Here is a 25,495-nt window from a genome sequence, read left to right on the forward strand (position 1 = left end):
TTGGATGAGTGAAACATATAGTTACATTTCATTTAACATCATACCTAAAAATACTCAAATATAAACGGAAATAGTCATGCTTTCTTGAACAATTTAAATTTAATGTTTAGTTGTAACCTGAATATAGAAGAGGCCCATTTATCTGAAGGTCTTTGAACCACTGGATATGAATCTTTTTTCCACCCCCACTCCGTTAAATTTTGGAGGATGCCATTTGGCTTTGCAAGAACAGCTGGCCTTCTCTTTAGTGCACTGCAGGCACAGTCTCATGCCTAAAGCACGGCCTCATGCCTAAAGCACGGCCTGCATCATTTTCTGCAGGAAGCTGGCAGGCAGCAGCTTTCCACTGCATTGCATTCACTGCATTTTGGGCACTTGAAATACAATGAAGGTGACAGCAAATCCACAGGGGATACCACTTACTTTTCGCTAAAAGGGAGGGCTGACATTTTCAAACTTGAGTGCCTAACGTTAGGCTCCCCCATCTATATTCAGGCGCCTAAATAGAAGTGGTGTGATGTTTTAAAGGTGTTGACTCCAAGTGGGGGTAGCTCAGTATCTTTGAAAATCAGGCTACTTCTAATAAATATGGGATTTAGAACCCTAACTTCAGGGACACAGGTTTGAAAATTTTGGCCACGAGGTTTAGTTAGATGGATTGTGCTATAACACATACAAAACATTAGAAAAAGAAGAGGCATTACAGCTCCCAAATATTCATAAAACCAGTGCAGCAAAGTTCCTAATGAAGAGTGAAACAGCAAAACTCTTCATTCAAGGTGACAAGCAAACCAAAAGAGAAACAAGGAAGGATTACATATCAGTTGTATTGCAGCACCCTCCAATATGCAAGGTGTAATACAAACACACAGGACAGTCTCTGGTCCAAAGAGCTTACAATCTAAATACAAGACAAAGTACCATTCAGACAATGTCTAAGCAAAACATCAAAGGTAGGTATATTGTGTGAGTGTTCAGACATTCACGTGCACGTGTTTTTAAAGGTATAGAATTTTTGTAACAAAAGTCTAATATTGGCTTTTGTGTGTTAGCTAGGCTTTCTTGAGCCACTCTCAATCTTAACGCTTTTTAACAAAGTATTTTGTTTACAAACCTATATAAGATTCTATTCACTTTTGGGGCTATTGTGTCCTTAATTTACTTTTGTGAGCTGCATTGACTGCTTTACGCTAGATTGGCAAAATAAAGTAACTAATGAGCAGCTCAGCGACTCATTCTTCATTCAGAAAAACATTAACATTTAGGAAATTGGTATACTAATGTGAAAAGAGAAATTTGTATCTATAAGCACTGTATTTGTTTATTTGTTCATTTTGAAATCAACAGCTTGATTATTTGGCATGATTTTACAACCAGATTTATTAAATGTACAATGAACATAAGTTTTTGAAAATGTTCATCGCCGCAAAACACAGGGTATGCTTAAGAGTTGAGTTTTATCACTACATATCCCAGGGGTCGACAGCCTTTGGCACAAGGCCCATCAGGGTAATCCGCTGACGGGCTGCAAGACATTTTGTTTATGTTAACAATCCACAGGCCTGGCCCCCCCAGAGCTCCCGGTGGCTGGGGTTCACTGTTCCTGGCCAATGGGTGCTGAGGGAAGCGGCGTGGGATGCAGGGATGTGCTGGTCACCACTTCCTGCGGCTCCCATTGGCCAGGAACAGCAAACCACGGCCACTGGGAGCTGTGGGGGGCCATGCCTGTGGATGATCAACGTAAACAAAATGTCTTGCGGCCCACCGGTGGATTACCCTGATGTGCCGTGTACCAAAGATTGCTGACCCCCCTGATATATCTTATACATTTTACATTGAAAAGTCTAGTGTAGCAAATTTTGTACAGATATGTCTTATTATACACTATTATATATCAGCAATGTTTTCTCTCTGTTCTCAGCTCATGTTTTGAATTCTCTTCATAAATTAAGAAAAAAAGACCATTTAAACAATACCAACAGAGTGGCCACAGATTAATCATTTTCAAATGAAGACTATAGCACTAAATGTATACAAATTAAAATAGCTACTATTTTCTTATTTTGATCTGCCAACATACAATTATGGCATTTACAGATCCGTTTTACATTTCAAGAATCGTACAAAGCTGAAACAATAAAAGGTAGCACTTTGTAAAAGACTAAGGCCACTGTGGCTAACTCTGTGTTACTAGAGTCAATACAGCAGTCACTTTCAATTTCCTAGGTGTCTTGAGGTTAGAAGTTGATTCGACTAAGGCAAACATAATTTCTCTCTTGTCCAGAATGACTGAACATCCAGGTTTCAAGACCACTTCCTTCAAATGGATTGTTCAGGTAACGTTACTTCAGAGTCAAGTGACTCACAGCTTCAGAGACCTCAGTGCTGATCTGTGCTGAGATGCTGGGTGGTTTGATATTCAGATAAATGTCATACTGTTGGTCCATGCCAAGATAACTGTCACTCATGAGATACAATGTGTAGATATACCTAAAACATAATAGCAGCAGCATCAGTTTCTTTTTCAAAGACGTCAACATTTAATTTTAAACATCTGGATAATTTTAAGTCAAAGCTCATCTTACTTTCCAGGAGTTTCCGGAGTATAAAAAGCAACTGAGACAGCATTTCGATATCTGACATATCCAACTCTTTTCAGGGCAATGAGTTCTTTTTTATCCACTTCCCCCAATATCAAAAACCACCCTTCATCTTTGGCTTTGGGGAATCGAGGAGCAACTGCTTTACTGTCTTGCCTTCCCTGTTAGGCAGAAAATACAAGTTAACACAACTGGGAATCTCCCAGTCAAACCATCATTTGTCTTTGTAGGGTAACCACACCATAAAGGACAAGATGATATATTTTTACAGAAAACTAGAACTGAATTAGAACTAGAACATTTTTATTATGTTTCTAGAGAAAGCCTTTTGAAAAAAATGTGAGACAGAACAGAAAACAATATATTATTCCAAATATTGTTGCATAGGTAGCTCTCTGTTTTCTAAGCAAATCAAATTATGAATGAAAAATCTGTTCCTTTTGATAATTTAATCTAAAACACAGTGAACGCTATTTTCTCAAGAATGGCTAATTGTATTCCTAGTATCTTTAAATAATATTAATCAACATTGTTCCAGATTAATATAAAGACAATGACAGTACTTGAAGTCTTTATTTTACGTTGATGTAGCAAAATGGAAGAATATTTCAGTGATTCTTTAAAACAGTGACTTTATTGCTGAAAGTTGCATGTACTAATAATGAGGCACACTCAATCAGAATTCATTTAGTGTACTGTAGATAGAAAGGTTTTACTAAAGATCCACAGGAAAAAAAAAAAGCACTAACAGAGCAATGAAGCTTCATGCAGAGTCTGATCGTGTTGCCATTGCAGTCAGGGTTATTGTTTGGAAAAGAAAGGTATTTTTTGGATGTCGTTCTTGCATGAATGAAAGTTAACTTCTAATACTATTGTAAGTCCAGCCCTGTTAAAATATATGCCTCTGTTATTCTTGTTTTATACTTAAGGTTACAAGAACAAAGTTGTCTCAAATTTTCCTAAAGGAGGAATTAAGGACTATTTTGCTCATACACTGTGAACAACAATTTTGCTGATAATTTTAACTTACAATGGCATTATTTCCCCCAAAAAATAATTAGCAAAAGAAAACTAGAGTGAAATCCTGGCCCCATTTAAGTCAACGGGAGTTTTGCCATCAACTTCAGTGGCGCTAGGATTTCGTCCCTGGTGTCCAACTATTTGGCATTTACTTAAGAAATTCCTTGATAGTCTGAAGGTTCAGGCTCTCCTAGATGTTGAACTCACTGATCGTACATGGATGAATGCAGATATTCTACAACTGAGAAGTGAATCATGATGAAAGGGCTACAGCACCACTTAATCTTCTGCTGTGCTTTTGGGTATGAGATCTAAAGCCAAAAGAAAATGGCTTGTATTTTCAAAAGTGATGAATGATTTTGATACCTCAATTGCTGTGTGTTAAACTTCAGAGTAGTTAAAAGGACCTGATTTTCAAAGAATGCGGAACGCTTTAGTAAATGCAGAATGTATGAGTAAGAGAGTAAAAAGGAAGGGGCAAAGCCTAATGACATCATTGTATGTTTGTTATGGACAGAGGAAGATCACAAGGAGAATACAAGGTAGGGACTAAAATGGAAAGAAAGTTAAATTTTTATTGAGCATGTTACAGAAAAACAGTGAAGTACTTAGCAGAGGATCATAATGCTTTAAAAACGCAACTAAATACTGTTATTATGACCCTAGGAAATCAAGTTACTAATCCAAATGTCAGAAAAAAGTAGAAAATATTGATTCATTTAGGATTTTCAACCAATTAGCAAGGCAAAAACAAATAAATGAAATATTCAAGCCATTATCCTACAGTACTGGAAAAATTACCAGCCTCACTACTAGCATTTCCTGTCTTTGAGCCAGTCTGCCAAAGAAACTACCACAGAACTAATGATTTATATGAAAGCATTAATAGTCCAACAGAAACTTACTGTATGGCACACTACACTTCCAGTAACTGAGTATCAGAATCTGGTGTATTACAGAATGAAAATTATGAATACCCTACCTTGTGATGCCTCATCTGGACTCTCTGCAAATTTATCTGGAGGACATATTCGTGATCAGCATGTAACTTGATCCACTTTTTGTCATCCCACATATCTGTTGCCAAAGTAGGGATAGGAAGTTCATTCTGCTCCTGAGATGAGTCATCCCATGATCCTTTAATGCTCAAACTAACATCTATAACTGGCAAATGGGACAAGAAATTCCAAGCCTGTGGCAGAAGAGATCATGCACAAAATGACAAAGTTCAGTTTCAGCTACAACACAAACCTCTAAAATGCATTCTGCTGTCATAACCGTAAAAATGTCATGATGTATTCTACACATTCATGTACATTTTGAACTTATTATTATTATGTTCTTAACAAGTCTGATGTATTTACATGATATAACTCAAAATCATTCCTAGAAAATGCTTTCTCCCTCAAGTGTACTATACATGCTTCACCAAGATTATGGTATTCCTGAACAAAAGGAAAAATCCTTGCTACTGCTGATTAAAGTATTTTTTTCTATAAGCTACTAAAAACTAGTATAATTAAGGTCTGAATTAAACTTCCTCAACATAATCCATAACGAGTGAGTCAGTGCAGTGCTAATTAGTGACGGGCAAACCTCAGATAGTTCAGAGGATCAGTTCAGATAATTATTCAAAAGTTCAAATGCTTATCCAAACTTAGCCATACTTAAGGTTTTCTTGCATCCATCCCCATGAAGCTTCCTTGTCCTTACAATCATCCTAAAGACACTCAAGTCTTCCTCTTATCACTTTATGAATCTGCAACAGTCTCTCAGTTTTCTCTCCCCCAGCATCCCACTACTTTGAACTGGTACTAGGGACATGCAAAATGTGTGGGTGAACAAAGTGCTGCTTCAGCCCCACATGTGATGGCTTTCTGCTTTTTTTTTTATTTGTAGAAACATTTTATACCTACTGAGCTAGATCCTCAGCTGGGGTAAATCAGCATAGCTCCATTGTCTTCAGTGAAGATATGCTGACACATACTAACCGAGCATCTGACCATTTAATTACACATGAAGTCTCATTTACATGTTAAAACAACTGTGTCCAAGGACCTCATTACAATATGGTTAAAAAAAGGTTTCCAGCTCAATCCAAACGATTCTGTAGAAACCTTGTTTTAACTGTGTTACTGCCTGAAACTTTGCAGAGCTGTATTATGGTTCAAGAACATAGATTGATTGTGTGACCCGACCATGTTTTTGATTGTGTCAGAGGCTACTGTATGGTAATCTAGTTCCACAGTTTTTACTGTGCAGACGGGAGCATAGTGTAACAAAGCAGCACTGAGTGAAAAACTGAACTAACTACAATGTAGATTTAGTACAATCCATCTCCAGGCCTAAAGACCGATTTTGCTTTCTGAAGTTTTGACCTGTGGTATGGTTTTGAAAATTCTATCTTCTAGTCAAGATTAGCAACTAGATCTTGAGATAACAACTGTGGCATGCCATCTGTTTCAGTCATGTGATGTGGAGAGATTCAAATAATGCTCTTCATTAAATAATGCTCAAGAAAAATATCAAGAGGTGGTTGCTAAAAAGTGGGGACAGGGCCATAATAAAATAAATTCCAGAGTGAAGGTAGCTAATACTAGGCTGTGGAGCAGATACTTTTGATATGAATTGAGAAATCACTTGCTTTTCTATCTCTCTCATATGGTGTTAATATGGCAACTCTTTTGTCTGGTGGACTTTCATTTTTCATTAGAAAAAATATTTTGGGCATTAGCTAACATTCAGACTTATTCTGTACAGCTAATAGGTCCCATTTTCAAAAGCGTCTAACTGAAATGTAAGTCCCATTTTCAAAAGAGATTTAGGCACTTAGGACTTTCAGTGGAACGCAGGATCTTAAGGGTGTAAATCACTTTTCAAAATGGAACTTAGGCTCCTAAATTACTCATATGCTTTTGAAAATTGTACTCTGTCTTTTGCTGTACAAAATTACACACACTTTTACACATATATTATATATACATATGAAGAACGTGTATATTTGTGTGGGTATATATACATGTACAGTACCTGCACCCACTAACACATGGACTTACCCCATATAGGATAGTGATAACCACATAAATTGTACAGCATTTTTTCATGAATCTTTGATGTCATCACTGGCACTTTTACTAATAATCCTTATCTCCAGGATTTATTCTAGCATTTCAAATCCAGCTTCAAGAGCTGGCATTTAAAAATTATCAATCTTTTCCCCAGATGTAGGGTTTTCTTCCTCTTCCCTCCCCCCAAAATTTCACTCATCTAAGCTCAGGCTGGTCACTATTTGGTTCTGCATTAATGGCAGGTTCAAGTGCTATTCTGAACTCACAATCTGTCATGGCTAGAAGCAAGAGCTTTGTACCATTGGAAAGGGAATATTCTAGGCTTCCCCATGGGACACTTATCACTTGCTTTGAACCCTGGATGGTTCCAAGATATCAGCCTTTACATTTGTCATATTTTTATGTACAGAAAACAATTTTTTGGTCTTTTTAAGAAGTGTTGTATATTTAATATTTTTTCTTTTCTTTGGCCCCATGCATAACTAGGACACTTGACTTTACAGATGGAGTGCCAAAAATAATCCCAATAGAATTAAGAAACCCCCAAAATCTCTAAACCATTTCTGAAATAGTTGCTTTGTGAAAGATGTGTAGCATGTACAGAATACATAATGATCACCAAACTCAGGTGATTGAAACTTTTCCTTTGCACTGTAATACATCATATATATCCCCTCTCTACATGTATCTACATTTACATCGCCTTCCCCACACACTCGGTGTGTATACATCACATACACACACGCTATTTTTGAAGAAACTGCTAAGACATTTCAATACCAGCCAAACATATTTATCTGAGGATTAATCTTCATCTATTGAATCAGATGAGAACACTGCCATGCATACAATTATTTAATTAGCAGCCAAATCCTCTGCCAGTCAGCAGCCGTTCCAGGCATACTGATGGGGCAGGAGATGCAAATCTCACAGTAGTACTGCTTTTTCTCATTACTACTGCAATTAGCACTTAAATTGATGCTTTAAACATACTAATTTCTGGAATAATTCAGGATTTGTATGTTACCTGGGATCGCCTCACTGCAGAGACGACACCAGATTGCTACGCAAATTGAAGCACTTTTGAGCCAAATAACCATCATCATATCAGACAGAGCCAATTTGCATTTGCTTTTAAAGATAACAGAATGGCAATTTATGCAAATAAATTAAGTAAGTTTACTTCTGAGTTCTCCCTGAACTAATTATGACAATGTTCTAATTTTTCATCACATCTAAAACTTGGACTGAAATCAATGTGTATTATGTTAGAAATCTGTTGTTGTTAAAAGAGGCCTTGTTTTGATTTAAATAACTTTCCTTTATTCAAAATTTTGATGGTAATTTAGTTAGAAATGCAGATGTCTGTTATGGATATTTAAATACTTTCCTTTTTGTTTGCATGCCAGTGTTAGATTTAACAAAATCTGAACAGTCAAGTTCAGTATTTCACTTTCAATTATGAAGAATTTTTTAAAAAATCCACAAAACTAATTTTTGATGTTTTCTTCCTTTCTATGTGTATTTGCAATCATACACTCATGTGATGAATACTATGGTATACTGCTATGCTTTAGACTGGAAACAGCTTAAAAAGACTACAGTCAAATAAAAGGCAATAATATCTTAAATACTTTGAGACTATAGTTTTTTTTCCTCTGAGAAGAGGGGAAAACTGATATGCTTTTTCTCTTCCAAACAGAAACTGAACATTGGATCTTCTACCAACTATATTGCCCAAAAACATTCTGTTTGAAAGAATATTTTAGGAACCAGCTACAATGATATTTGTAATGCATGTAATCTTAGTGCATAGCTGACTACAAAAAAGGTGGATAACTATCAGATTGAATGTTCTAGGCAAATACCTCAAACAGGCTAAGGAGCAGCATTAACATCAGCTATGAACCTTATTGGTGTTGCTGGATAATAGGGAAGGGGGGAAAATAACTAGAAAAGAAAGGGGGGGGAGAAACCCTTGTAAAAGTAGGTCTTTCTTTGAATTAGAGTAACAATGTGTTGCAGTTTTTACATACTTTCTGCAGAAAATAATGTGATATTTGCTGAAAGGATATAAAAAGACTCTTTCTCCCTTCTACTTTTCCTTCCCAATCACATTTATAATGAACTCTGAAATCACTACAGGAAGCATTACCTGTGTAATGTGTACAGCTTGCAAGTCACGGTCTACAATGGAAGCAAAAATGTTTTCTTTTCCTTCAGAGACAGCGATCAATTCAGGAAGACACTCAATAGGTCCTTGGTAACCTCCACACAAGCGCTTCCTTTTTCCTTGGTTCCACTTCCTGATAAAGACAACAAAACGTATTTCCAGTGAGGAGTTAAAAAATTATTATACAGAGAGAGATTTGTAAAGGGTGGTAAGAAGGAAAGAAAGAAAGAGAAGGTAGAAATTACATAAAAGTGCTTGACCCCCTTTGCTCAGATTATTGTCTTGAAAGTTTCCATGATGAGAATGAAGCATCTTTCTTCTTGATTAGTTATAAATACTAGAATCTGAAAGTCTGATTAAGACTGTTGGAGCTGCCGCTGGACACAATATTTAAAAATGGCATCAACTGTGACACTAATTGTGTAGTAGTTTAGGGTCAAAGATCACTAAACAGTTGCCATTCTTCTTTAAAACCAGTTTAATAATCAGAAAAGAGATATTCCCCATTCAATAAAATCTTTAACGTTAATAATTTCAGTTTACACTTTACATATAGGAAATCCCCAATCTGAGTAAAACAGGAGCAGCAGTCTTATCAGTATGATAAGCAGTCTCAACTGATACAGAAGACTCAAATTCTCATTCTTATAGGTATTTAGAAATTTTTTTTCTACAAAGAATATTCTTTGGAGATACTGAATATTTGTTTTCCGTATTTTGATATTAAGACTCAACACTGACCTCTGATACTAAATACCAGTAATTTCTTTTTGCATTGTGTTAATTACTACATTACCTGTGCATTACATCAGTTTGATATACAGTGCTGCATGGCCAAGTTGAGATAGGCCAATGTATGGGTATAATTTTACAGTGGACCAAAGTAAAGATGCAATATATAAACAGATTTCAGAGACAGAGTTAGATTTGGTGGAATTGGGAATCCTTCCAGAAATTCATCCCTTATTCCACTGTCTTAAATCACACTCCTTTAAAATACCATCCCGGATTGCCTGAAATATTTAATGAACTCTGCAGAGGTGGGTGAACTTAGAAATAATTAAAACAAACAAATTGTTGGGAGAGAAATAGCAAAAGTGGGATGGGCTTAGCTTCTGCTATATTAACACATTCCAGGACACAATGACAATCAATATGAGAAAATGAAGAGTTGGAAAGAACTATAAACATTTTGAATAATTGCATACCTAAAAAGGTGAAGATGGTGTTGTTCTACATTGGGCAAAGTAAGCAGGGAAGAGTCGTGTTTCCACCGGCCTTGGATAACCATCTGCACCAGACTGGTTATATTCAGAGCAGTCACTAACCAACCCTGGTTTGCTGCAACATCCAGCATTGCCTAAACAAACAAGACATTAAATACAGGAATACAGTTGCAACTACCTCTCCTTTTGTGTTCCAGATACAAACTAACAACATTTCTTTAATGTTAAATGTACAGGGACTTACTGCACATAAAATGGGAGTTTGACTGTGGGTCTAACTCAGCTCCTATTGAAGTCAATTGAAGTCTTTCTACTGACCTTAATGAGAGTTGGATTAGGTTCTAAATCATCACTAAAACGTATCCCAAAATGTAACAGCAGTGGTCCATTTCAGAGTTTGCCTTTAAAAACAAATCACTGGTTTGGGGCACTACAGCACCATAAAATGTGACTTAGAGTACAGTCCAAGCACTGCCTGTAAGGTGCACATCTAAGGATTTGCTTTAAAGGGATGAAAAGTTACAGCTAAATTCAAAATTGTTTTTGAAGGTTTCTGTATAAGAAAGAGTTTGCATACTTTCAGAATTATTGAAAACACTTCCAATTCAAATAAATTAAATGAATGTTAAAAGTTTGTCCCCAAAATGAATATTTAATGATAGTTCATCGCATTAGCTACTAATATTAGTTCCATTTTATGGATGACGAAACGAAGACCAGAGGTAAAATGACTTGCTAAGGCAAACAGAGCAAGTCAGTATCAGAACTGGGATTTAAGCTTAGAAGGTTCCTGACTCCTAACCTCCTATTCATTCAGACAACATTGACTCTCAACACTATAAATGGGCCATTACACTTTCCAGGCCCATTTCTAATTTTTATTCAGTTGATTTTTTTTTAATAGAAACTGGAAATCAAAATGTATGCTAAGTAGCATGACTGAGGACCAATTTGGCAAAGATGGGTACTTGTGCTTAACTTTATGCACAGTGAGGAGCCCCACTCACTTCAATGAAACTGCTCACAACACGTAAATTAAGTGTATGTGTAAGTCTTTGTAACAGTGTGCCTAAGTTTTTTCTTGTTGAACCAAAAGAGAATCTGAGAACTTTTCAAAAGGACATGTTTAGTTTCAATATAACACTTTTATAGTGAATACAAATATCTAAATATATAATACAGGTTTCACACTGTGCACAGTACATTACAACAATTATTAGAATTTACTGGGACATTTCAGTTGGTAAGGGATTCTGCTAAAATACATTTATTGGTTTGCAAACTGCAGAAACACTTAAAACAACAATAAAATCAGATTCTTTGTACTAATTTCATGTAAAGATGTATTTTCAAAAGCAATAATTAGGTAAGAAATTTGAAATTTCATTAAAATTTTGGAAAATTGTTAAAAAAAAGAAGCAAGAGTAGGAATGTTCAGTATCATTTCAGTCTGGAATGTTTGGGAGTACTGGACAGTCTCCATACATTTTTTTAATTTAGGTTCTTAGTTTTGGTACTAGAATCCTGTAGTCTCCTTTTAAAGAACATGCTTAAGACGTATTTGTGTTTTTTTCAAGACAAATGACATTGTTTGATGCTTCCTCAAGAATGTACAAACTTACAATACTTCTAGCTCATTTTACAGTCCACTAGTGGAATAATGAGGAGCTGTGTATATTAGCCTGTACATTTAATCAAATGTTTTACAGACAAACAAAAGCCAGCATTTACTTAAGGCAAACTAAACAGTGAAATCTTCTTTAAACAAAGGAGTTGTTTACACATGCTGAGCTATTTCAATTAAATTACTCTGATTCCGGAGAAATGCTGACTTTAAAAACACACAAGTTGGTTTCAGTCATGGTCAGACACACATCTTACATTAGTAGATTACACTGCAATTTCAACAGGTTTTGTTCCAGACCAGCGTGATAGAATCACCGACATATAGAAAAATATTTAAAATGTTGTCCTGAATTGCATAGGTTTTGCCCCATTTCTCATGAAAGAAAGTGGGAAAGTGTCCTGCAGTTAATAATATTCTGCATGCAAGGAATCTTTTTGGGGAGTAAATCTGATATGTTTCCATTTGCCCTATAAATAAACCTGTAAAGGCAAAACTATCAATGTTGACACTGTTATGATCTTCTCATAAGAACCTCCAAGCTGCTTTGCATTTTTTTGCTATAGAAAGTCTGATGATGCTGGAAACCAAATTTGAAAGGAGCAACCAGACAGCCTACGAGCTTGTGTGTTTGTTCACACACAGATTTCTAGACTTATGGAAGGAGGAGATACCCTCAGTATTTATCAAGGAGAAGACTGCCATTTCAAAAATCAACTTACTGGTAAATTAATTATTTTTCTGCTTGTAGATTGTACAAGGTATGTCTTAGCCCGTAAATCTCACTTACCAAAGAGTAGCTACATCAAACGCTCTCCCCAGACAGCCATACCTCTAATGGCCACTCCTCTTTTCCCACTCTTCTTCCTTCCTTCCCTTCTCTCCTTTCTTCTTGTTGCTACTCTTACTTAATCTTTACCTATGCACTTGCCTCATCCCCCAATTTGCAATAACTAACATACATGGGCAACAATGTGATACCTAATTACCTTGTCTATTGTGTCAACAGACCCCAACGGCGGAACAGGTGTATTCGAGGACCTGTCAATTCTCTGCGGCTGTGAAGGTGAATGAGGGCTGCAGCAGGACGGAGACCTCTGGTTTCATAGACTTCCTTTCTACCGGGTCCAGACCTCATTCCTGCTAAGTTTCATAAGGCTGCCGCGGGCGCACCATCTCACTCACGTTAAAAGATTTCATATGCAGGCCTCTGCCAAGGGTGTTAACATCTCGCACTAAAAGTCCTGTGGTGATGGGGACAGGAGTAGTAATCTCTGGGAGTCCCTAGTCACAAATCTGCATGGAAGTGGAGGCTGTGTGTTGGTCGTCTTGTACTTGGACTTGTGAGACAGATGCATAATTTGGCAGCTCTTTAGCACACGGCGTCTTCATTCTAAAACTAAGATAATCAGGACTGTTATTACCAACCTTGAGTATGCTGATGACTGTGCCACCCTCATGCACATTGAGGCTGACTTGCAATTCACCGTAGATCTTTTCTCAGATGCTTATCATTTCCTTAACATTGGGAAGACTAAGGTGCTTTACCAGCCTGCCCCAGCACAAGCTGCATCCCTTTACCCCCAAATTGTCATTGGTGGTGAACCCCTGAAAAATGTTGAGTATTTCCCTTAACTTGGTAACCACCTCTCCCAGACAGCCAATCCTGCTGTGGAGATCGAACGTAGGATCCGTTGTGCCAGTGCATCCTTTGGAAAATTGCTTTGTCATGACTTTATTGACAGAGATCCGCGGATGGAAACGAAGATGCTAGTATTCAATGCAGTAATCATCCCCACTCTTCTTTATGGGTGCGAGACATGGGTGACATAGCAAAGCCATCTTAATCGTCTGGAGTGATACTAACAGCGCTGCCTTATGAAGATTCTCCATATCAGATGGGAAGATTGTCACATCAATGCCAGCGTTCTCTTTGTAGCTAACACCACCACTGTTGAGGCAAAGATTATGAAATATCAGCTTTGCTGGGCTAGCCATTGTGTGCAGATGGCTGATACTCATTTTTTGAAGCAAGTTATCTTTTCTTAGTCATTGTAAGAGGACCTGTGGGGGACAGAGGAAACACTAAAAGGACACACTGAGAATATATTTTAAGAATGGAGGCATTGACCTCACGAACTGGGAGGAGCTGGCTGGCAATAGACTGCAGTGGCGTTGCATCATACATTAAGCCTTAGCACATTTTGAAGAGAATCGCCTTGCTCAAGATACTGAGAAATGGCAGAGGGAAAAGGAAAGAATACAGCATCCTGGCCAGCAGTTGTGCTCTCTCTAAGCAACCATCTGTCACACATGTGGAAAATCCTGTCGAGCAAAGATTGGACTCCTCAGCCATCTTAAGTCTCAACAATAACTTTTCCCCATGGCAGACATCATGCTCGTATCGAAGGATAGCCACCAACTGTGTGAATAGAAGTTATTCTTTTGCTTATATGAGCATGACTTTCTTTATGCTTCCAGTATGTTGAGTTGGTTTTCTTTTTGTAATCTACTTTTGTTGACAATTGTAAACATTTGTTTTTACCTAAAATAAACTAGATTTTTGTTGAGGGTTGGGGGGAGGGGAAGATGGGTAAAGAGAGAAAGAGTTCACAGAATGAATGGAAGGATCCTTTTTATAGAATATCTCATAGAAATGGACAGAGGCCAACTTACAGATATCCCCTATGGGGTACCAAAAACCTGTGTGTGGGGGACTGTATGTTCCAGATTATTACTAGGAACCCACATAGCAAGTCCTCTTTTCCTCTTTAATATTTTTCTCCTTCACCTATATAATTTATTCACAGCATCTCGGTCTTGAAGTGAAATACAAGACAGTGACATTTTGAAGGAGTAGGGACATTGGTAAAGTTTGCTTGTTTTATTTGCTATTTTGGAAACCTACTCACATTTTCATTTTTAGCTAGTGTAAAACATACACATGCTTGATACTCAATGGAAATTGTAATTCCTGTAAATACTCAAGATAACAAATTGAGTCATTCAGTTTCCTCCAAATTGGCCATATATAAAACCTAGTAGCTAAACATTAGAAAAAAATTCAACAGATTTATTTCCAAGTATAATAATTATTACTACTACTTATTATTTGTGTAATCAGATCGCCTGTATCGTATGAATAAGGTTTATTTCTTCTCTTGTTTCCCATCATTTTCTCTTTTCTTTTCACCTCACTCAACATCAACTCATTATGAGTTATTAATATTTTGCAGAGATAAATGGCTGTTTATGTGCTCCAGAAAACAATTCTTCTCATTGACCTGGTCTTTTGTCCCATAAGTCATTTAAAATATTGTAACAGCCTGCCGAAATACATGGTACGTTATAATTTTAATTCTTGTAAGCCAAACCTTTAAGTAAGTAATTTTATAAATATCTTACAGCTGATAACAGGTTAGGCTACTTTAAGAATGTTGTTCCAGAGTGAAAAATTGCACATGGATAAATCTGTTTGCTATAGCATCTCATTTGAACTTCACAAAGATTTCATGATGAAGCTGGATATGTTAATTAAATTTATGAGATTTTAAAAAAAGATTAGCATGAGATGAAAGTGACACAGATCATGCAAGAAATTTTCTTGTAGTAGAGTAAAACAAAAGGTTTAAAGTAAACTAATAAGTACATGAAAGCATCTTTTGTTTTTTTTAATTTGGAAGAGAAGATGAGCTGAATGGAGGGACCTGGGAGCACAGAGAATATGTATTATTCTTGATTTTGTTATAAAGAATGACAGAGAAATAAAGGAAGAAAGTAGAAAATGTGCATAATCATATATTGGCCCCAATCCTACACTATTTTGGCCCCAATCTGACACTGATATGGGCACTCACATGGCTCTTAATGCAGGATTAAGGCCTTAGCTTGTAAGCCTTTTAAGTGCTTCTTGTCTTAAAGTGCCATGTGCTCCAATGATGCTATATAAATAATCACAGTAACAGTTAAGGAGGTGTACTAAAGCACTATTTTGGCCTTCATGTCACACAGCTTGACTAGAAAACATCAAAGGGACTGAAAGTTCATTTGCTATAAAGATCAACTGTAGGTGTTGGATAAATGGGAATTCTGGCTCACTCTGTAATGAAGCAGGTGCAGAGTAAGATAGTATCAGTCATTAGGGATGAGCAAATATTTGTATTAGGTTGATATTCAGATTTCAGAGTCCAAATATTTGAGTGATATTTTGATTCCGATATTGATTTTGACTATTTCGCTTTTCCCCAGGAACGCCTCCTGTATGAGAGCCTCAGTGCCCACTTCAGGTGACTCTGCTCCCGCTAAGGAATTTTCAAGGGGCAGTGGGTGGCTGCTTCTCAGTCAGTAGTTGGTGGGGAGGGGGAGCCATATATAGATTCTGTCTTCTAATCCCGATTTTTTTTTTGATAGGGTCCACTCTGTTGTCATCACTGGGGGTCTTCATTTTCCTTCCCTCCTTAAGTTCCTCTTTTTCTCTCTGACCAAGTGCGGCTTCCTCCCTTTCTCTCCATACGTATCTTTATTTTGTGGTGCCTCCTATGTCCCAGATGCCCCCTTCTCCAGCTTGGTCTACTGATGTTGAAGGCAGATGGTGCAAGGCAACAGGGAGTTGTCTCTTCTCTTCCTGGCTCTCTGCCAACTCTTTCAGCTGCTCCTCCTCACTATGCTACATCAGAGACCAGTGATGTCCTATGTTTCCCACAGGGCTCCCCTGGCTCCTCTATGCTTAATGGTAGTAAAGATAGATAGAAATCTCTTGTAGAATGGAGTCTATGCAGGTGACAGGGACTCTTGTCTCTCACATTGAAAGTTAAGCTAATTATCAGTCTCAAACATCAGAGGAATTTGACAAGCTAGCTGTCACTTCCAGCAAGATCTGAAGGGAAAGGCAGTGAGAATCTAAATAGAATCTTCCATCACAGAGGTTTAGGTCAATCATCAAGAGGACACAAAAAGCTGCCCTATTGTGCCTTCAAAGTCTGCTGGGTCCTGATGTGAATGGATACATTTGTTTCTCTCAGCCGCTCATACTAGGGATTCTGAACTCTAGCACCAACTGGCTGATTCACAGTCAGTTCTAATCTGGGGGATGGGAACTGAAAGTGCCAGCTTCTCTTCGTATGTGCCATGAATAGTGGTTTCCTCAAATGGACTGATGGCTTCCTGCTCAAATAGGAAACAGGAACTGTTCCACAGGGTTTGGCACCTTTCAGTGGTCAAAGTGGATGTTATCGTCTACCCCTGGGAATTTGGTCTAAAATATATATAGTCTTCTTTCCTTAGCAGTTTTTATATATAGAGAGATATAGAACTCCTCCTGACACTATTTTAATACATATATTCAAAAGAGGAAGTAATGTGACATGGGAAGAAATAGCAGTGGCAGAAGCTTCTACCCATGCGCTTTCGAGACAGTTTTAGAACATATGTTCAAATAAAGAATGTCATTTACATACTGAAAACATACGCACCCTTGTAAAACTGATCCAGTCATAGGAGCTATTACAATTACTTTGAAATCTGTCATTTTAGAAATGTTCTGGAGAGTTTTAAATTTTTTTGTGGTACTAGTTTTCATATCTTGCCACTTGTAATTCAAGTCCAACTGTACAGGCTTAGGTGGAAGACAAACTGCATAATTAATACAAGTTTAGGAGCTCTAAAATGACTTAAATGTTTTTACATGTGCCATTGAAGTGTTAGGGTCCAATATCTTGGACCTTAGAGGGCAAGGCCTACTTCTCAAATGAATTTTGGGAATCTCTTATTTTCGCCATGGTTAAACTTTATAATACTGTGACTGTGAGGTACTGGTTGTGACTCCATAATTAAGGTTGAGTTCTGTTTTGCACTTAAAGCAGAGATTCAACCTCTTAGCTTAGTAGGAAGAATACAGCGTATCCGCTGAAAAAGTACAGCACTTACAAACAAGTAAATCAGTTAATTACTTTATGAGTGAACAGCAAATGGCAAAAGATTCATCAAGGTACGAAGGCACCAGGCCAGGTTTATTGTCAGCGAAGCACGGTATTAGTATCCCACAGACTTTTTCAGACCACTAATACATGTTTGCCCTTAACAATGGACCAGCTCAGTGAATGGTGGGACTTTCTGTTCCTTTTTAGGCTAGACAAAGACAATTCCCCTGAGATACATTTTTATATCCTGATACAAACAAGTTATGTACTGCCCCACTGACATAGTTAGTTACTACCCCCTGACATTGCTACTTATCACCTATCACCTTGTACATGTTGGTTTGAGTAAAACATTTTATTATGTACTGTTATTCTGATCTTATCTTTTAGGAGGGGTTAGTAGGTTTCTGTTATTCTTGGGGAATGTTTTTGTACCATTTTTGATATTGGGATGTTTTGGTACTACTTGATATTGGGATGTGTCTGTGTGAGTACTCTGTGCCTAGCACTTCTTAGAAATGTGTTTTTTTTGCAATATTAGCTCTGTTTTTGCCAGATTTTGTGAGCAGGTCCTGCCTTTTGCTCACAGCTAGTCTTTGCTTTGTATTAGAAAAGCTCTGACTACCACTTTAGCCCCAGGCCTCAAACCAGGCCTCTGATACAATGGCTTATGTTTCAGGCTCTCTTCCTACTTATTCCCCCCATTTTTGTCTTTTTATGGGGAGGATGTTTACCCATCGTCCCGGAAAAGCATAATGCATAGACTGAAGATGGCCCAGTGGGCTAAACACTTATGTAGCCACCTTAGTTTTTTATTTACACATTTATGCCCCATTTGTTCCTTATTTTACACATTCCCTCATATGACTGATGGACAGATTTTATTTTTTAATTGTTTTTAGTTTTTTATAGTGAACCTGGGAATGTTAGGCCTGGGACCATGACTGAGGTGTGAGGTGTAGAGTTGTGCTTTGATAACATGTGGGTGACATAAACAGACCTTTATGCTTAGTTGGTGGTCAATGAGATGGGCTTTGGTTAGGATTATAAGTGTATTGTGCTTATACCTTACAGAATATTATGGGTATATATACTAATATATATGAGGGATTACATGATTTGTTTGAATAATTAAATACCAGCTATATTTTTATAGAACTTGTGATAAATGATAATATATGGGTAATATTGGTATGCATAAATATATGTAAATGCATATGTAATAATATGCATATGTATATATGTTTGTACCTTAAACATTTTTTTATAGGACACATTTGGTTTAACACACCTCACCAAGTATTTAAGAATACAGATGTTTAACAGCCCTTACAAACTGTATAAGTACAAACATTTGCTTTTAAAACATTAATAAGCATTTGATTATTTTTAATAATGATTATTTATTACTACATCAGTGTTGGAACATAAGAACAGCCATACTGTGTCAGACCAAAGGTCCATCTAGCCCAGTATCCTGTCTTCCAACAGTGGCCAATGCCAGGTGCCCCAGAGGGAATGAATAGAACGGGTATGCCCTGCTGCCCATTCCCAGCTTCTGGCAAACAGAGGCTAGGGACACTATCCGTACCAATCCTGGCTAATAGCCATTGATGGACCTATCCTCCAAGAATTTATCTAGTTCTTTTTTGAACCCTGTTATAATCTTGGCCTTCACAACATCCTCTGGCAAAGAGTTCCATGGGTTGACTGTGGGTTGTGTGAAGAAATACTTTCTTTTCTTTGTTTTAAACCTGCTGCCTATTAATTTCATTTGGTGACCCCTTGTGTTATGAGAAGGAGTAAATAACACTTCCTTATTTACTTTCTCAGCACCAGTCATGATTTCATAGACCTTGATCATATGCCCCCTTAATAGTCTCTTTTCTGTGAATAAATTGAACAAATATTTTGTTAAGCTTGAACGGAATCAAGGTATTGCAAATGTTAGGCCTTAAACTTTCGTATACTTCAAAATGCAAGCCTTGCAAAAATAACGCTTAAGCTTGTGGTGAGGACGCGCTGCAACCAAATAACATTTTATGCTGATTCCTATGTACTTATCAACCCCAAATTACCCACATTCAAGATCCAATTGGCTACAAAAAAAATAAATAGGCCTAAGTTATACAAACAACTAACAACTGGACATAAAAATTAAATACGCATCAATTATACAACTAGGGCAACCACATAAACAATGTGGCCCACCCTAATTGGTTGGTCTGTTCTAAAACACGGCCGTCAAATCAGACAAAAAGGACGAAGGCACAGGACTGTGTGTGTGTGTGTTTCGGTCATAAAAAAACCTAACCCACACCCCCTAAACCGAAGGAATGTGCACTTCTCAACTGTCTGTACCTGGACAGTGAGAAAAGCGGCCAACTAAAGGGTAATGTATTTTCGGATGAATGCAGGGTAAGTCTACAAAGTAAAAAAGTCTGGTTGCTCAAGCCAAATTGATCATAGTTGTATCAATACTGTAGCATAAAATCAATAGTAGGTGGCTGATGCATAATAGCTTTGCATGTATTTATGTTGGTCTTTCAAGTAGGCTGAGAGAATGCATATAATGCTGTTGTTCATTAGCTCCTTATACGTATAGTTGTGTTTGCCTTACAGTATTTTGTCACCAGAAATATAAAACTGGTAAATAAAAGCTTTACTTATGCTTGTCTTCTGGGCTTTTATTATGACCTGCCAGAACCAGCATATGTAAAGTCACTGTTCAGAAACTTGCAAAATGGTCCACAATATTACATGTACTTGCGCTTGTCCTCAATATAATCTGCCTTTGTATTAATTCTTATTCAGTGCTGGTCTTTGGTCTTCCTTTTTTTGTTTTGTCTATGCTGTTATTACAGTCAAAAATCATTAAAAGCCTATCTTAAAAAATAATTAGTAGTTCTTACTTATTTTATATGAACTTCATTACATCTGTGTTGGGTGGTGGGAAGTAGCTAACACCCCAGGGTAAATTAGGGCCCCGAGGCATGCCTCCTTCTTCCTTTATCTCTGCATTTTCCAAGCTGAAAATTCCTAGTCTTATTACTCTTTCCTCATTTGGAAACTGTTGCATGCCCCTAATTTTTGTGGCCCTTTTCCAATATATCTTTTTTGAGGTGGGGTGACCACATTTGCACATTTGACTAAACTTTTATTGAAGCAGCACTAAGGCACACAGCCACCGCCTCATCTGCCAACTCTGGGAGATGGAGAGAGCACTGAGATGCGCTACTTTCCTGCATTCACCATCCCCAGTCTGGGAGATGGGCAATGTTTCCCTGGCTTCTGGAGCTGGCAGGGAGGCAGAGTGGTTGGCTCTCTTTCTCTCCAGCAGGTGGGCTGGAAAGCTTTGTGCAATTGGCAAGAGCCTTCCCTGGAAACTGAAAAATTCTGTTTCAGTTTTCCTGAAATAGAATTTTTCCTGTGAAAATTTTCATAGTTTTTGATGTTTTGCCCTGTTTCAGGACAAAACTTTCTCAAGCACGAAAATTTTCACGGAAAGGGATTCTCTTTTTTCGGCCAGCTCTACTTCAGAGTACTGGGCCTAAGAAGATAACTTTTGAGAAAAAATGTAATAACTTTTGCTCTGCAAAAGTTAAATACATTTTTTTTTTCAAATGCAGTTTTGGAATTGTATACCTGTATAGCTATAGTCTCAGAGGAAAAGATGGCTTACCTTATTTGCAGTTAATAGGAATGCAGCCAGTAGGGCAGATGGCACTCCTCTTACATTATTCTCTGTAACCCATCTCTTTCACACATTTTCGCCTCCCTCCTCCACCTGCTTTGCCACCCATTACTACACATGCTCTTTTCCATCCCCCACCTCCTTGAAAGTCTCTCTGATGCATGGCAACTAAGACCTTCCCAGATGCTTTATAAGACCCTCTATCTTGCTACTTCAGTCTCTAAAGTAATATTATCAATGTGATCTGAACTATGGAAGGCATTGATCATCTATTGCAGTGGTTCCCAAGCTTGTTCCGCCGCTTGTGCAGGGAAAGTCCCTCGGCCTGCACCGCTTCCAGCAGCTCCCATTGGCCTGGACCAGCGAACCACGGCCACTGGGAGCCGCGATCGGCTGAACCTGTGGATGCAGCAGGTAAACAAACTGGCCTGGCCCGCCAGGGGCTTCCCCTGCACAAGCAGCGGAACAAGTTTGGGAACCACTGATCTATTGTATATATTTGGTTGAGCACAACATTCTAAGTTTCTTACTAGTTTTGCTTTAAACAGTTTTACAGAGATAGATCCAGCCATGGATTGCGATACTGGGAACATGAACATTACAGTATTTTATCCAATTGGTCAAAAATTTGTTAAGTTCCAGAAATCCAATTTATTCTTAAATTGTTATTAATTTATAAATTGATACACTGTACTATGCTGATCAACCCAACAGCACAATAAAGTACTTTTGAAAAATTCCCATGGCAATGAAAACCCACTCTCACCAATATAAACAAGCTCCAAGTTCTTAAAGATACCATTATATCCAATTTCAGAGCTTACACCAGCATACCGAGTGCAGCAAAAAGCTACAGTCATTTTCTCAAGATAAATATGCCCTTTTTAAAGGTTAAGGTCAATTTCCAAGTAATAGTACAATATTTTGTCAATAATTAAAATATTTTAAGTGCATTTATAAGAATTTTTTTTCAACAGCAGCAGTTGTTCACAGTTACTTTCTCCTGAACTTTTGGCCCCATAAGGTTAGCATTCAGGAAGCTCAGCTGCTGTCTAACAAACTTAATTAATCAAAAAGTCATTTCCGAGCAGTAAGTATGAGTAAAAGTGCTTCAAGTGTGCTAGCAAGCCTACAAGTTAATCAAAATGCTAATGCAGTACAAATTAAAGTTGTGATTAACATTTCACAGTAGCTGCTTAAGTGAATTGATCACACAAATGGGTTAAGCATTAGTCATTTCCTCCAGCCCCAACTGGGAAAAGGTTTGTTATGGGTGGGGGAGGGATTGTACATAAGCAGCACCATATCATCATTAAACTGTCACCAAGTGCTGCCATACAACAGTTTACAAGTTTATCTATGGTGTGCTCCCCTTCCCCCCAAACCAAAAACAAAAAAACAGGTAAAAAAAATATCATAGGCATACAAAATAAATTACCTCTCTAAAGAGAGCTGGCATGTAAGTTCCCCTGAACATCTTGTATGCAGAGGTACTCCCTCTACAGCACTACACATGTGTGTTTATTATCTGTAAATGAACACGATCAGTGCAGCACACATCCTAGGTGAAGGGTTTTCATTACTCTGTTGCTTCTGCCCTTCTGAGCTAGGATAATATCAGTCCAAATGTGGAAGCAGCTAGTATTACAATGATGACTGAATTCAGCTACCACCATTGGTGTGCTACACACATTCATACACAGTATATGTACTGGCTAAATGAATGTGTTTCAGAAATTTTGTCTATATTTTAAAGTTTATTTAATTTTTCTCCTCCTTTCCCTCCTTCAAAGGCCCTATTTATTTTTAGTAATACACACATCCATTAAAATGGAGCGACTATCCCTTGCTCCAGGCACTTCTCAACAATTCTTAAATATACAACCATAAAATAGACCACTCCTGTAGCTGCCTCTCTTCATCCACTAATCACATTATCTACAGCAACCAGCAATAACACAGCAGCTATAAACATACTTAAGATCTTTAAGATCTCCCATCAGAGCCTTCCCACTTCTCCACAACTAAGGAAAACAAATGGACTTTGGAACATGCTCTAAAACTAGGGCTCTTAATGATGAAGGTAATGGGGAAAGCAAGCTCTAAAGTGGAGGGGCACAGTCTCTGTCTTATATGTGCAGGACTATGGTTCAGGCACCTCTGCTGATCACAAATGTGCTGATATGACAGCAACCTATCTTCCAGCTGAGGAGTGCTAGACATAGCTCCCTCTAAAGCACGTCACTGAATCCGGTGAGTCACAAGATACTTGTGAAAAGAAAAGGAGTACTTGTGACACCTTAGAGACTAACCAATTTATCTGAGCAGGAGCTTTCGTGAGCTACAGCTCACTTCATCGGATGTAGCTCACGAAAGCTTATGCTCAAATAAATTGGTTAGTCTCTAAGGTGCCACAAGTACTCCTTTTCTTTTTGCGAATACAGACTAACACGGCTGTTACTCTGAGACCTGTCAAGATACTTGTGTGTACAAAGGTAGTGTATATGTTAAATTTAGTTAAATGGGGCAGAATACTTGTTTCTGTCATATTTTTAAGGTGCTTTCTGAGACAGCTAATGCAAAAGATCCAAGGCAATTACCATAAGCTTATTATTATTCATTATTTTACAGTACCCCAAAGTGTGCTAGGCCTCACAGTTCAAACAAGGAATTAAGGTCCCTGCCCTGAAGATCTTATACTCTAAGTTTGGACACGAGATAGCAAAGGGATAACAAAACAGCGATAAACAGTTCGGGTTACGGTACTACAATCCCATGGTTACTCAGTTAAGGGATGTGCATATTTCTCACTGCAAACTGTACTTCTGTCTACAATTCCAAATCTGACTTCTCTTCTGTCTTCTCTCAGTGTACAGGTATCCTACTGAGATGTGCTTAACACATCCATAGGCAAACACTCTTCAAAGGTTAAGGCTGAGCTCCATGGCAGTCCTACTCCCTGGAAATACTAAAATGTTTTATCAACGATTACACTACAAGTGGAGGCTCGTAGCCAATCCAAATGCAAAGCCAGCTGCTGTCATATTATTTCTCAGTGAAAGTGACTGCCCTGCTGAATATGAGATGGACTGTATTACTATCTCAATTATCCATTTCAATTAATACAAATATAGTAGGTAGTTTCAGAACAGGAGAGTAAGAGCTGATCACCGAATACACAGCCAGAAAGTATAGGGCTTGATAAGAGAAGCAAAAAGGAGATTAGATTTATTCTATTTCACATATTATTAAATCAGGAACAGGAACAAAGATGGGGCATTGCTTTTAAAATAATAAGCAATACTACTACACTATCAAAATATTAGATGAATCATTTAGTTAGAATAAACACAAATTTTGTCTTCTACTATAATGGTCTTCATCACAATCCTTTGTTGTAGGCAGTGTAGTTGTAGTCATGTCGGTGTCCCAGGATATTAGTGACAAGGTGGGTGAGGTAATATAGTGGACCAACTTCTGTGGTGAGAAAGACAAGCTTATGAGCTTATACAGAGCTCTTCTTCAGGACCTGGCAGGCACAGAACCTGAAGAAGAGCTCGGTGTAAGCTCAAAAGCTTGTCTCTCTCACCAAGAGAAGTTGGTCCAATAGTTGATATTACCCTCACCATTGTCTTTCTGAAGAAATATCAAGTTGTCATGCAACTGTTGGCATGTTCAGCACTATTCCACAGAGCCATATGTCCTCTTTTAGTGAAGCAGGATGGGAGTGGAGTATGGGACATATGAAGACCATGCAGAGATAATTTTAAAAACAATTATTTGTGTTATGGTAATGTCCAGAGACTTAGCTGAAATTAATTACTATTGTACTAGATGCTGTACATTACACATAGCAAAAGACTGAGTTCTTTGGGTCAGGAACAATTTAAATAGAAAAGGCAGACAAAGAGTAGGAAAAATGGAGTAATATCCCCTTTTTACAGCTGGGACACTGAGACAGAGAGAGATGAGGTGATTTACTCAAGATCAAACAAGACGTCTGTAGCAGTGCTGGAAACTGAACCCAGATCTCCCAGGCCTCAGTCCTATGCCTCAAGCCTAAATCCAACCTTCCTCTCACTGGAAGTGCCTTCATTAGTCCTCGTCTCTTACTTTTAAATGTGGGGCACAGCCTTTCATACAGAAAATTCCTGCAGCCCCATCAATGACCC

General features: G+C 37.8%; 1 protein-coding gene across 1 annotated transcript in view; it reads right to left on the reverse strand.

The window, feature by feature from the left end:
* Positions 1-807: 807 nt before the first annotated feature.
* The window catches only part of ASCC3 (activating signal cointegrator 1 complex subunit 3), a 514,213-nt gene continuing 489,525 nt past the window's right edge, over positions 808-25,495 (reverse strand). Inside the window, exons 38-42 of the mRNA XM_048844924.2 lie at positions 10,070-10,221; positions 8,844-8,994; positions 4,603-4,812; positions 2,586-2,761; positions 808-2,490 (exon numbers count right to left, since the gene is read on the reverse strand). Of these exons, the coding sequence (XP_048700881.1) occupies positions 2,343-2,490; positions 2,586-2,761; positions 4,603-4,812; positions 8,844-8,994; positions 10,070-10,221 (837 nt within the window). The 3' untranslated portion in view covers positions 808-2,342. The remainder of the gene's footprint in view (positions 2,491-2,585; positions 2,762-4,602; positions 4,813-8,843; positions 8,995-10,069; positions 10,222-25,495) is intronic.

Source organism: Caretta caretta, chromosome 3 (genome assembly GCF_965140235.1).
Source record: "Caretta caretta isolate rCarCar2 chromosome 3, rCarCar1.hap1, whole genome shotgun sequence".
NCBI lineage: Eukaryota > Metazoa > Chordata > Testudines > Cheloniidae > Caretta > Caretta caretta.